Source organism: Vipera ursinii, assembly GCF_947247035.1.
Source record: "Vipera ursinii genome assembly, chromosome: 2".
In the NCBI taxonomy this organism is placed as follows: domain Eukaryota; kingdom Metazoa; phylum Chordata; class Lepidosauria; order Squamata; family Viperidae; genus Vipera; species Vipera ursinii.
In genome coordinates this window covers 170,521,105-170,534,349 of record NC_139513.1, presented here as the reverse complement: position 1 = coordinate 170,534,349, position 13,245 = coordinate 170,521,105, and the positions used below count along the sequence as shown (strand labels likewise).

The 13,245-nt window shown below is 43.3% G+C and overlaps 1 protein-coding gene and 1 long non-coding RNA gene across 2 annotated transcripts in view; one reads left to right on the top strand and one right to left on the bottom strand.

Moving 5' to 3' along the window:
* LOC310636712 overlaps positions 1-13,245 on the bottom strand; it is a 77,584-nt gene that overhangs the window by 10,574 nt on the left and 53,765 nt on the right. The window lies entirely within an intron of this gene.
* Positions 1-13,245, top strand: part of FGD1 (FYVE, RhoGEF and PH domain containing 1) — a 64,329-nt gene that overhangs the window by 44,948 nt on the left and 6,136 nt on the right. Inside the window, exons 7-16 of the mRNA XM_083356727.1 lie at positions 245-401; positions 972-1,110; positions 2,057-2,115; positions 6,209-6,355; positions 6,484-6,576; positions 7,465-7,544; positions 7,888-7,918; positions 9,254-9,343; positions 10,579-10,704; positions 12,537-12,695. Coding sequence (XP_083212853.1) covers positions 245-401; positions 972-1,110; positions 2,057-2,115; positions 6,209-6,355; positions 6,484-6,576; positions 7,465-7,544; positions 7,888-7,918; positions 9,254-9,343; positions 10,579-10,704; positions 12,537-12,695 — 1,081 coding nt within the window. The remainder of the gene's footprint in view (positions 1-244; positions 402-971; positions 1,111-2,056; positions 2,116-6,208; positions 6,356-6,483; positions 6,577-7,464; positions 7,545-7,887; positions 7,919-9,253; positions 9,344-10,578; positions 10,705-12,536; positions 12,696-13,245) is intronic.

Here is a 13,245-nt window from a genome sequence, read left to right as displayed (position 1 = left end):
CTTATTAGGGCTTTCATACACCCCCCCAAGCGGCATTATTACAAAGTCAGCTTAATTGCCTCCAACAATCTGGGTCCTCATTTTACCTACCTCGGAAGAATGGAAGGCTGAGTCAACCTTGAGCCTGGTGGGATGCAAACCTGCACTAATTGCAGGCAGCTGGTGTTACTTAAGGAGGCATTAGCCCACTGCTCCACCAAGGCTCTTTTCCCTTCTTACATCTCATCGTTTCTATTTTTTCCAGGGACCAACACCCACGAATTGGGGATATCCTGCAAAAACTGGCTCCCTTTCTCAAGATGTATGGCGAGTATGTGAAGAATTTCGACCGTGCCATGGAACTGGTAAACACCTGGATGGAGCGTTCAACACAGTTCAAGGGCATTATCCATGAAATACAGGTTGGTCACCTGCGGTTTCGTTTAGACTGTTTCAGACTTTGTTGCAACAATATGCCTCTCCTTCCTTCCCCCGCCCAGCAAAATCTACTAGCTGAAGCGATCTAGGGAATGGACACAATCCTGTTCCCATTTTAACATGGAACCAGCATGTCTCCTACTGAACACTGAAAGAATATTATATGCCGAGGAGGAGTAACTTTGCTTGACTTTATGTGCCCCCAAAGAAAAGAAGCAAAACTTGGTGGGATGGGTGGGGGATTATTTCACTACATCTATCCTCCTCCGAGTATTGTACAGAAATGAGGTGAATTGGGAAGCCATTGCTTAACAATGAGGATTTGACAGAATACTCCCGATTTCGCTTTGTGGCCCAAGATCCAGACGAAAATCTATGCATACGGGAGGATTTATTGGGAAAGAGCAAATCCTCATGGATCTCCTGGGATGTTTGACTCACTCTTGCGAATGCTGCCTTTAGTTCCCTGGGTCTGAGTTCCCTGCAAGGGCAGGCATTTTGCCCTTGGAGAACTGCCAGGCAGACAGTTCTCTTGAGACCACTCTCTGTTGCAGCGGGAAGAGCTATGTGGGAACCTGACCCTGCAGCATCACATGCTGGAACCGGTCCAGAGAATCCCTCGCTACGAGCTGCTTCTGAAGGACTATCTCCTGAAACTGCCCCAGGACTCGCCTGACTGCAAGGATGCCCAAAGTGAGTGCAGCTCTCAGGGGATAGTAAGGAGAAGGACAGGGCAGTGGGTAAGGCAGTATCTTAGTCACAGCAAACACGGGAGGGAAAATAGAATGTGACATAAATGCATTATTAGCTCCTGGGTCATTAGGAGATATTTCTCCCCCCCCCAATAACTATTTGAATCTCTTGGGTCAGTCAGTAACATCTGAAAGAAGTGCCAGACCAAGGCAAGCCAGGTTCAGAATTCATTATACTCAAACAGTGGTCAGTTGGCTAGCCACGATGGCAGCTCTCCACTCCATTGGGACTCCGCAGTGTGGTGAGCATCAGGCTGCTTTCTGGATCCACAAGAGGTGCCCCTCCTTTCTCCCCCTTCCAATGAAATTAATTACATTTCAAGAAATCTTATGTTTCCAAAGCTTATGAGAGTTGGGTTGTATTTTGTTTTTTTTTTTTTAAAAAAAACAATGCTTCCGTTGTTAAGTGGATCACTGCCATTGATAAGTTAGTGACATGGTTGTTAAGTGAATCTGGCTTCCCCATTGACTTTGCTTGTCAGAAGGACACAAAATGGGATTACACGACCTCGGCACACAGCAACCGTCGTAAATATGAACTAGATGACAAGCGTCTGAATTTTGATCGCATGATCGTGGGGATGTTGCAAAGGTCGTAACTGAAATATGGTCATATGTCGCTTTTTTCAGTGGCCCTGTAACTTTGAACAGTCACTACATGAACTGTTGTAAGTCAAGGACTACCTGTCCTAACCTAGCTATCCAGCAATCAGCCCACTTGAGAGGAATCCTTCAGATCCAACTGTGCATGCCTTTTGCTTGAAAGATGGTTATAAACTGGGGTATAGTCTGTGTTTGTACTTTAATTGGAGCTTCTCCGTGGAGTAAGGCCAATAAAGTAATGTTGATTCTCTCTCTCTTTTTTTTTTACTCCTCCTCTTACATAGAATCCCTGGAACTTATTGCAACTGCTGCAGAACATTCAAATGCCGCCATCCGCAAAATGGTAAGAGCGAGCAGAATCATACTTATCAAAGAGCACCTGCCTGGACTTTCCTTTCTTTAGATGTAGGAGTGCATAGGGAATGGATTCAAACTAGATCCTGAGGAGAGACTACAGGTGAAACTCGAAAAATTGGAATATCGTGCAAAAGTTCATTTATTTCAGTAATGCAACTTAAAAGGGGAAACTAATATATGAGATAGACTCATTACATGCAAAGCAAGATAGTTCAAGCCGTGATTTGTCATAATTGTGATGATTATGGCTTACAGCTCATGAAAACCCCAAATCCACAGTCTCAGAAAATTAGAATGTTGTGAAAAGGTGCAATATTCTAGGCTCAAAGTGTCCCACTCTAATCAGCTAATTAAGCCATAACACCTGCAAAGGGTTCCTGAGCCTTTAAATGGTCTCTCAGTCTGGTTCAGTAGGAATCACAATCATGGGGAAGACTGCTGACCTGACAGTTGTGCAGAAAACCATCACTGACACCCTCCATAAGGAGGGAAAGCCTCAAAAGGTGATTGCAAAAGAAGTTGGATGTTCCCAAAGTGCTGTATCAAAGCACATTAATAGAAAGTTATGTGGAAGGGAAAAGTGTGGAAGAAAATGGTGCACAAGCAGCAGGGATGACAGCAGCCTGGAGAGGATTGTCAGGAAAAGGCCATTCAAAAGTGTTGGGGACTTTCACAAGGAGTGGACTGAGGCTGGAGTCAGTGCATCAAGAGCCACCACACACAGACGGATCCTGGACATGGGCTTCAAATGTCGTATTCCTCTTGTCAAGCCGCTATTGAACAACAAACAACGTCAGAAACGTCTTACCTGGGCTAAAGAAAAACAGACCTAGTCTGTTGCTCAGTGGTCCAAAGTCCTCTTTTCTGATGACAGCAACTTTTGCATCTCATTTGGAAACCAAGGACCCAGAGTCTGGAGGAAGAATGGAGAGGCACACACTGCAAGATGCTTGAAGTCCAGTGTGAAGTTTCCACAGTCTGTGTTGATTTGGGGAGTCATGTCATCTGCTGGTGTTGGTCCACTCTGCTTCATTAAGTCCAGGGTCAACGCAGCCGTCTACCAGGAGATTTTGGAGCACTTCATGCTTCCTTCCGCAGATGAGCTTTATGGGGATGCTGACTTCATTTTCCAGCAGGACTTGGCACCTGCCCACACTGCCAAAAGCACCAAAACCTGGTTCAATGACCGTGGGATTACTGTGCTTGACTGGCCAGCAAACTCGCCTGACCTGAACCCCATAGAGAATCTATGGGGCATTGCCAAGAGAAAGATGACAGACATGAGACCGAACAATGCAGAAGAGCTGAAGGCCGCTATTGAAGCATCCTGGTCTTCCATAACACCTCAGCAGTACCACAGGCTGATAGCTTCCATGCCACGCCGCATTGAGGCAGTAATTGCTGCAAAAGGGGCCCAAACCAAGTACTGAGTACATATGCATGCTTATACTTTTCAGAGGTCCGATATTGTTCTATGTACACTCCTTGTTTTATTGATTGCATGTAATATTCTAATTTTCTGAGACTGTGGATTTGGGGTTTTCATGAGCTGTACGCCATAATCATCACAATTATGACAAATCACGGCTTGAACTATCTTGCTTTGCATGTAATGAGTCTATCTCATATATTAGTTTCCCCTTTTAAGTTGCATTACTGAAATAAATGAACTTTTGCACGATATTCCAATTTTTCGAGTTTCACCTGTATACCTATGAATGGAGTTGACATTTCCTCAGATCTCTAGGCCCAATTCAGAGGCAGTTTTAATTAAGTATGATGTTCATCACATCATATCTTTTGGCCACATTGCTGCCTACTATGGAGAAGATCCTAGTGGATAGCAGGGGAAAAGTGTCAGGAAGGAGCTGATGTTAAAGACTTCTCGCCAAGGCTATGGAGAAATGTTGGATATAGTGCTTGGCTAAATGAACAAAGGGTCTGATCTGACATGGAACAGTGTACTGTATTGTGTTCTGTGTAATCAATTACACAGGCCTTCTGCCTCCCATCTCCATCTGTATACATACAGATCAACATCCATAGCAGAGACTTGTGTCTTTTATCTATTAGTATCCCAGAAAATGCTACTCTCAAATTCTCTCCTCTCACTATTCTCATCCCTGCCTCTAAATAGTCTCTGTTCCCAAGCCTCTTTACCTCCGTACTGGTCAGTTCATTTTTTGCATGGAAGGTTATTTCAGTAGCTTTTTAGAATCAAATTCTGTATACTGCTGGATATGGTTTGTTTTTCTCAAGTCAGATGTCTTCCTGGCTCAATTTTGGCACTCCCTAAAATTTCAGCCAGATAGTTTTTCCCTACATGTCGCTTTTTAAACTAGACAGGCTATAATTGAATCTGGGATAATCTGCATTCAAAGCATGTTCTCTGTTTTCTCTTAGATAACAGAGTAATTATATGAGTGAGGTTGTAGTAGACATAGAAATGCCATAAACCAAGTCTCTTTCACAAAATCTTTTGACTTCCCTTTTAGACCACTTTAAAACAGACCCTGATGTTAAACTGTACCATATTGGATTGTCCCATTTGTTTTAATTGCTTTAGTCAGCAGAAATAAAAATTTTGAAAAATACAAAAAAAGAAAGAAACAAAAGCATCTTATGATGTACAATAAAAAGTTCCAGCATTAAATTTTGGCAACACAGATTAATATTGATGAGCTTGTAGTGGAAAGAGCCAGTTTTAAGGATATAACCAATCCAAGGATGTAAATTTGGGGTACAGTTCCATCATAAAAAATGCATCTTTATTGTTGTGCCCCATGTTTGGTAAATCCAGAGCTCCTCATGTACTGATAATTTCCATATGTTTGGAATACAGTTCAAAATCACATTCACATATTTTATCCTTCCCCAAACTATGTGTCCATGTTAGAGTCTGTTATAGCTTATTTGTTGCTTGAAAGTTTGCCATCTAAATTTTAAGACTAATAACGCAACCAGCATTGAATATAAATATTCAGCTTGCTACCAAATATCCCTTACCTTTTGCTCTCAATTTTTAAATTGTAAGATCCTTCAGCACAAGAACTGCTTTTTTGCACATAGGGCCTGAATATTTATCCTACTTAATTGTTTAATCAGAATGGGTAATCTGGCCTTCAATTAGACAGGCAGAAAGTATGAAAAGTTTCAAGCATACAAGTAAAATAAAGCTTGACAGCTGCAGGCAGTGTTGAATTACAGAATTCTGATCTCCTTGATCAAGATACTTATTATTTTTAGAAGACTCTGAGGAATGAGATACGATGAACAAAAGTTACTGGGAGTGAACCCAGACTTCTTTAATAATAAAAAAAATCCTTATAATTCAGACCCTGACAAACTGGTATATCAAGTAAGATGGATACTATGTCAATTATAATTAATAAAAAAATCCTTTGAAAAGCACAAGTTGTTTTCTATGCACTGTTTTCCATGAGTTCTTACCTATTGGGGCATGTCTTTAATTGTCGAGCTTATTAGTTGGCAGCCCAGGTTCAAGAGCCGAGCACCGTGCCAATGGAGTGAACTCCCGTTCCCAGCTCCTGCCCACCTAGCAGTTTGAAAGCATGCTAATGCGAGTAGATTAAGAGGTACCACTTCGGTGGGAAACTAACAGCATTTGGTGCACCTTTGGCATATAGCCATGCTGGCCACGTGACCACAGAAATTGTCTTTGGACATTGCTGGCTCCCTTAGTCAAGAAACGGAGATGAGCACCATACTGTAGATTCAGACACAACCGACGTGGAAACCTGTACCTCAACCTATTACCTCTAGATTACCATTCATCTCAATGGCCAAGTTCTGTTTTGGATTTGGATTTCCTGCCCAAGTGGCATAATGTGTCACAGGTGGGGAACCAGTGGGTCCTCCAGATGATCAGAATTATACCTCTCAGTGGACCACGACTGATCATTACTGATGTGAGGCTGGAAGGGAATTATAGCTCAACAATATCTGGACGGTTTCCCAAATTGTCCTTCGTACTGTATTATTTCTTTCAACACAATAGAGTTGTGTGTAGCAACTTCAAAGACTTGTTTTACTATACCTGACTATAACCTTTCTTCTAGGAAAGAATGCACTCACTGTTGAAAGTGTACGAGCTGCTCGGAGGTGAGGAAGACATAGTCAATCCCACCAACGAACTCATCAAGGAAGGACACATCCTGAAGCTTTCTGCTAAGAATGGTACCACCCAAGACCGCTACCTGATCTTGGTGAGAGACAGTGTGGGACTCTCCACCCACACTGTTGGTTTGGCTTAGGGGTTTAACTATCCATCTTAGAGAGTCAGGAAAGATCTCTGCTTCTTCTTATTGCTATTTCTTTTCTTTTTTTCGTCCAGTTCAATGACCGATTGCTTTACTGTGTGCCAAAACTGCGTCTCATAGGCCAGAAATTTGGAGTCCGTGCTCGCATAGATGTAGAAGGAATGGAGGTAAAGAAAGAAGAAGCAGTGGGAGAACTAGATAAATATCCACAAGTAAACTGTTTGACTCACCTTCACCCTTTTGGAATATGAGTGGGGAAATATTGATTAGCACATGCGGTACAAAGAGAGACAAGAGGAGTGGATTCACTGCCCCTTTTTAGTTCTACTAGGTTCTTGAATGGAAAAAAAAATCAAGCCTCTTAAAAAAATAATGGCCAAATTATTAGATAGCGATAAAACACAACATAAAATAAAATGGGACAGAATAACTTGGCTACGTGTTTATTTTCTGATTCAGATAAATTATATTCTAAATTAGTATTTGGAGAAAATCTGAATGGTTTCCAGAACATTGTGGTTTAGTCAGCGCAGCCAGTGGTTAAAGTGTTGGACTGAACTTGAACCTCATGGAGGGCCCCATGGAGAACCTGGTCAGTCTCTATCTTTCAATTTAAGGTTTCTCACAAAGTTGCTTTTGTGAGACTAAAGGCAGCTTATGTACATTGCCCCAGGTTCCTTAGAGCAGTGGTTGGCAACCTCGGCTCTTTTATGACTCATGGACTTCATCTCCCAGAATTCCTGAGCCAGCATAGCTGACTCAGGAATTCTGGGAGTTGAAGTCCATGAGTCATAAAAGAGCTGAGGTTGCCTACCCCTGCCTTAGAGGAAAGATTGGATAGAATGGCAAATAAATGAGTGAGAGATCAATATTTTAAGTAAATAAGCTGATCCCGATTGTGGGAGCCAGCTTTTCAAAGCGTGGCCAAAAAGATGTAAAGGTTAGCTGTCATGCATTCAAATATGCATTTGGGAATGGTAGTTGCCTGTGACAAGGCAGTTGAGGAAAGGTCAACTTGCCTACGTGAACCAGCCTCTTGTGTCTCTTTTATGCAGTTGAAAGAGACCAGCAGCCTCAATGTGCCTCGGACCTTCCTTGTATCAGGGAAGCAGCGATCCCTAGAGCTTCAGGCCAGGTACGGGTGGAAAACTGGTGTCTCTCTTATTTTCTTTTCTCAAAGTAAATGAATTGCCTTCTATTGAGCAACTCATCTTTGTGACTCAGGGCATTCTCCTTTTCTGCTTCTTTTCCTTTGAATCCCACCAGTAGGAATTCTATTATTCTCACATCTTAATTCTTCTTGCTCTTCCTTCAGCATCACAACCCAAATCAGACTAATTGGTCAATCCTCCCACCAACGTAGTACAGCATGCGTACATATATATCCCACTACTGTGCTCTTTTTTTTTTTTTTGAGATGAACCATGTTATACTGCAGCTAAAATGCCTTGGGAAAACAATGGATCTTTCTCTTTTAGGACTGAAGAAGAGAAAAGAGACTGGATCCAGGTAATCCAGTATTGCCGCTCAAGCTATATATTGCTGTATTTGTTATTATTTATGAAACAAATTTACATAGCTGCCCAATTTACACACCGTGATATTTTTGTACGAACCAGTTTGAAAACAAAGGAAGAGTTCAGGTACTGTTAACTATATCTCCTCTCAGAGAGTTCAAATCCCTGTCTTTTAAGTTTAGAAGAAGGGGAGGGAAACTATCATTCTAGATACACGTTTCTCCATTTCAACAATTTTAATGTCTGTGGACTTCGATTTCCAGAATTTCCCAGCCAGCAGGTATTGAAGTCCACATACCTTGAAGTTGCAGAGATTGAAAAACACTGTCTAGATTATTTTAGAGTGGATGAGTTTCTTAGGTCCAGCAGATGTTGGGAGGGACATTTGATCAAAACGGGGTAGGATAATCCTGTCCCAAATTAATTTTTTGAAGATCTGTGGTGACTCTGTACAGACTACTGTCAAGCAATGCAGATTCAGAGCATTGGGCATGTATCCATGAAGATCACGTGCATTATCGTGCACCTTAGTATGTGACAGACTGTTCTGTACCAGCCTACTACCGGCCCTGCAGAAAAGGCAGGGACAACCCCTTTACAAATGGCAAGAGGCTGGAACTAAGCCTGCCAAATTTATTAACATAAAACAGAGCAAAACAAGACACGAACCATGAAACAGGAGCTATTCAAACGGTTGCCTTCAGCAAACCAGCCCTCCCACGCATTCCCCTTTTAAACAGTTCAGGGCGTGGCTTCTCTCTGCCTCCTTCCGAGGTGCCCCATTGCCTTCCTCTGTTTACTCTTGATTGACTGCCTCCTGCGTCGGTTGTCCTTGAACAGGGCCAGCTGTGGGTCATCTTCATCCACGCTGTCAGGCTCACACAGCTGGGTCTGCATTGTAACCAGATGGGAGGGGCCTGGCTGAGGGCTCTGCGGAGCCTCAAGGCCATCATCAGCAAGCTCTCCAACACCCTCAGCAAGCTCTCCAACACCCCCCTCCCCCTCCTCTGAATCGTCCGACCCAACTGCCGAACCCACAGGCTGACCCTGAATCACAGCACAGACCTTGCACCTGCACCCATGTCTGTTCCCTTTCTTACAACAACAACAAGAAGCCAAAAGTAGAGACAAATGAGATATTGTTGCTTGCATCATAAACCATGATGTGCCAGACAGACACTCGGTAGATGGATGTGTATCTAGGAACTCATTAAGCTTGGTTTTATCCTTGCTTCACTGAAAAGGGCTGGGCTTGTTTCTTTTCCCAGATCTGCTCTTTCCTTCCTCCTTCCATTTTGTAATCAAAGATATATCATTAAATCTATAGGCAATACAGGCTACCATTCAGAAACACGAACAGACACTGGAAATGTTCAAGCAGCTTGCCAGTGAAGATGAAACACCGCCTAATTCACCAGTGAGTCACAGTTGTATGTGTGTCAGGGAGAGCTAGAGTGAAAAAGAGAATGAGTATTCACCCGGATTTCTGGTGAAACAAGCAAAACTTTACTGATGCAATGTGTCAATGTACATGTCAATGTGTCTCAGCTGAGAGATATTTGTAAGATTGGCTGTAGCCAGTATGCAAATTAATTAAAAGGCAAAAAACTGCAGCAGCTCATTAGAATTATGTGAAAATAAAAATGGCATTGTGCCATCTGTGTACCTTTCTGCTGATTAGCAAGATTTCTCTTCATTTTGCAAAACTAGTTCTGTCTTTTCTTGGTTATTCCTCTGGGAGTGTTTTCCAACCTTGGCAGTTTTCAGGTGTGTAAACTTAGTTTCCTTCAATGGCCAGGCTGGCTGTGGAATTCTGGAGCTTGAAATCTAAACATTGGAAATTCCCAAGGTTGGGAAACAGTGCTCTAGAGCAGGGGTGTCAAACTCATCACGTCACATGACGTGTCGTGATGTATCATGACTTTTTCCCCCTTGCTAGAGCTGGGGTGGGCACGGCTTCCACATGACACATCCAGCCTGCAGGCCGGCAGTTTGACACCCCTGCTCTACAGCAGACATGTCAAACACAAGGCCCGGGGGCCGGATCCGGCCCGCGAAGTGGTTTCATGTGGCCCACGAAGCCATCCTGGAAACAGTGAGGGAACGGCCCCCACTGCCTTGGCCCTGGCCCAGAGACCCTCCTTCTGCCAGAGACCCTCAGATCTGTCCCATTCCTGCCCAGGCCCCCATAGGCACCCTTGATGCAAACGATGTAGAGCTGGCCATGCAGTAGGCCATACGCACTCTAGCCACGCCCAACCAGTAGGCCACACCCACCCAGGCCACACCCACCTGGCCCTGAGGGCAACCGGAATGCTGATGCGGCCCTCAATGAAACTGAGTTTGACACCCCTGCTCTAGAGTATGAAATTTTACCAGGTATTGTTTCTATACGTTTTTTTCCAGTCATGATTGTGCTGTTGCTAGGAACTGCAAGGTTGCATTCTTTTTAATTGAAATTTCCTGAGAATTTGGGTTAGTCTCTGAGCCAATGTTATATTTGCCAGTCTGGCATCTCCTCCCCTTTGGTAACTTTAAATATACCGATATTAGCTGTTTGTTCGAGCGCTGAAATAGACATTAACTTTCTTAATATGAATAGGCTTGTTTTAACGCTATCCCTCCCTCTCCTGCCTCTGTCCCACTCTGCAGGGCTGTGAATTGGGTCGAAGAGCACCCACGCCAATCCGGGAAAAAGAGGTGACTTTGTGTATGCAGTGCAAAGAGCCCTTCAACGCTCTCACCAAACGGAGGCATCATTGCCGAGCCTGTGGCCATGTGAGTGATATTCCCTTCAAATTATCTCTCTCCACACTCTAATCCCCTCTTCCCAGTTTCCTCTGTGGAGAGAGAGGCAAGGTAGAGCTATCAATTTTGCATTAAGCTGTGTTAATGAGCTACTTCAGTCCTGTCTCCCAGGATGCTTGTTCTTTTTAGTGCTGACCATGGAGCTTTTCTGTCTGATTTCTCTGCTCTGGGGTGTGAGTGTCAGCCATTGTTACAGGAGACTTAGATCCTGCCACTATCCCGTAGCCCACGTTATCATACAGGATTATTATCCTGGAGTAAAACTGAAGAGAGGGTTGGTACAAATGTTACCTTGAGTTCTTTGGCAACCTAGTAAATTTGGAGAGTTCTGAGCTATTTACAACTTACCCCATTTTGTGATAACATAAAAGCAGCAAAACCTGGAGCGAGAAGTTCTGTGTGTTTTGTTTTCTTCCCAGAGAGGACCCTCCAACATTCATTCATTCATTCATTCATTCATTCATTCATTCATTCATTCATTCATTCGTCTGCCGCAACCCCTGCAGACTCCTAGGATACATGCCACAAAAAAGTACAAAACAACCTAACAAAGTACTGTAGACATTCCAGACCGTTGACCTGATGCACTGCTGAATGTGTGTCTCCTCTGTTTCAGTCAGTGTACCAGAACAAGAATGGACCCAACTCTCTTCTGTATGGAGTGATCCCCTGCCCATGGGATTAGACACTGTCCAGTGATCTTGGGAAAGGACTACTGGTCATGTGAAATGGACATGTTCAAAAGTGTCAAATATTCAGCATAGATCTATCAAAGCACAAGCAGAGATCTCCAAGGACTACTCATTGCAAGGAAATTAAGTAGAAAATGTTCAGTCAGTAATCGGTACAGACAAAGAACAATAAATTTAAATTCTAAAAAGATTAACCATCAGATTAAAACACTAGCCCAGGGGTAGGCAGCTTTGACTCTTTTATGACTCATGGACTTCAACTCCCAGAATTCCTGAGCCAGCATGGCTCAGCATGGAAACCTCTCCCTTTCCCCTCAGCATGGCTGGCTCAGGAATTCTGGGAGTTGAAGTCCACGAGTCATAAAAAAGCCAAGGTTGCCTTCCCCTGCACTAGCCCGTCAATTTAAAAGTGTATTTGCCCCCAGTTGATCTTCATTGTCATTTAGAATATGGCAACACTACTATACATGATAGGAGTTTTCTTATCTGACAGAAGAGAGTGAGAATGTTTTCACTTTGTCCTACAAAGGGTGTCAGTAAAGGAGAAATAGGGATTATCTGATTGCCCCAATAATCAGGGCAAATAGCAAATGGTCTCAATAGCACCTTTGCCACAAAGCCAAGTTGTTTTAGACTGGGAGACTATGGTAAATCTCTCACTAAAACCTCTAGAGGGCAACCCATCTAGGCGACTGATCCAACTCCTGTCCTGGTGCATGGTGACAGAGAAGAAGCAGCTGGAAATTCAGCCATCAGCCATCAAGTAGCCATCTTAACCATTATCTGAAGAGATCTGCTTCCCAGCATTGTTCCACGATTGAAGAACAGACTGAAATCCTTTCTTGCCAGCCTGCCTGAGCACGGGAGAGAAGAACAGTTGAAGGGTCCAGTATGGAAGAGGCCTAAAACTTCCAGTAGAATTCAGGGGTAGGCAACCTCGGCTCTTTTTATGACTCATGGACTTCAACTCCCAGAATTCCTGAGTCAGCATAGCTGACTCAGGAATTCTGGGAGTTGAAGTCCATGAGTCATAAAAGAGCCGAGGTTGCCTACCCCTGCTCTAGATGATTTTGGGTGCCTATCACCACTGATGCAAGTTGTCTCCCGCAGGTTGTCTGTGGAAAATGCTCAGAGTTCCGGGCCCGCTTGGTGTATGACAACAACCGGCCAAACCGTGTCTGCACTGACTGTTACACCACGCTTCATGGCTCCCCTGCCAGCCCTGTGCCCCATCCCAACACCCCCCAACGCCGAAAATCCATTCTGGAGGTAAGAGTAGTACTTAGATCTTAGTAGACAGAAAAGCGTTTTCTTCGGACCAGCTGTCTGCTGGATTTCTTCGATGGGACACTTTGGAGGGAATTTTCTTCCTTTAAATCTATTTCTTGCAGCTCTTTATGCAAATTTCCTTTAGTCTTATGTTCCTTGCCACATTTTTCCCACCAAGAATACAATGCCTGTAGGATCCTTTTGAAGCTCCGATAAGGTTTATTGGCAAAAATAAAAATAAAAAAATCCCTTCCAACTTTACTATTATGATTGTGATTATATACAAGGATTCAGAAGATCCGAAAGTGCACATCTTCTTTTCCACATAATTCTCACATCATAAGACATTGCACCCTGAAATGGAGAACAAACATGTTTGCTTATTAGCGGATGAAAAGAGAAGATGCATATTGGTATCAGGCTTTTAAAAATACAGAAAACTGAAACAGTATGTTATTAGATATGTATATTTTAGAAATTTTTCTGATTAAGTTAATAGTCTTTCAAATTCAAAATGTGACTACCTGGATGTGGCCCAAGCACTGATGCC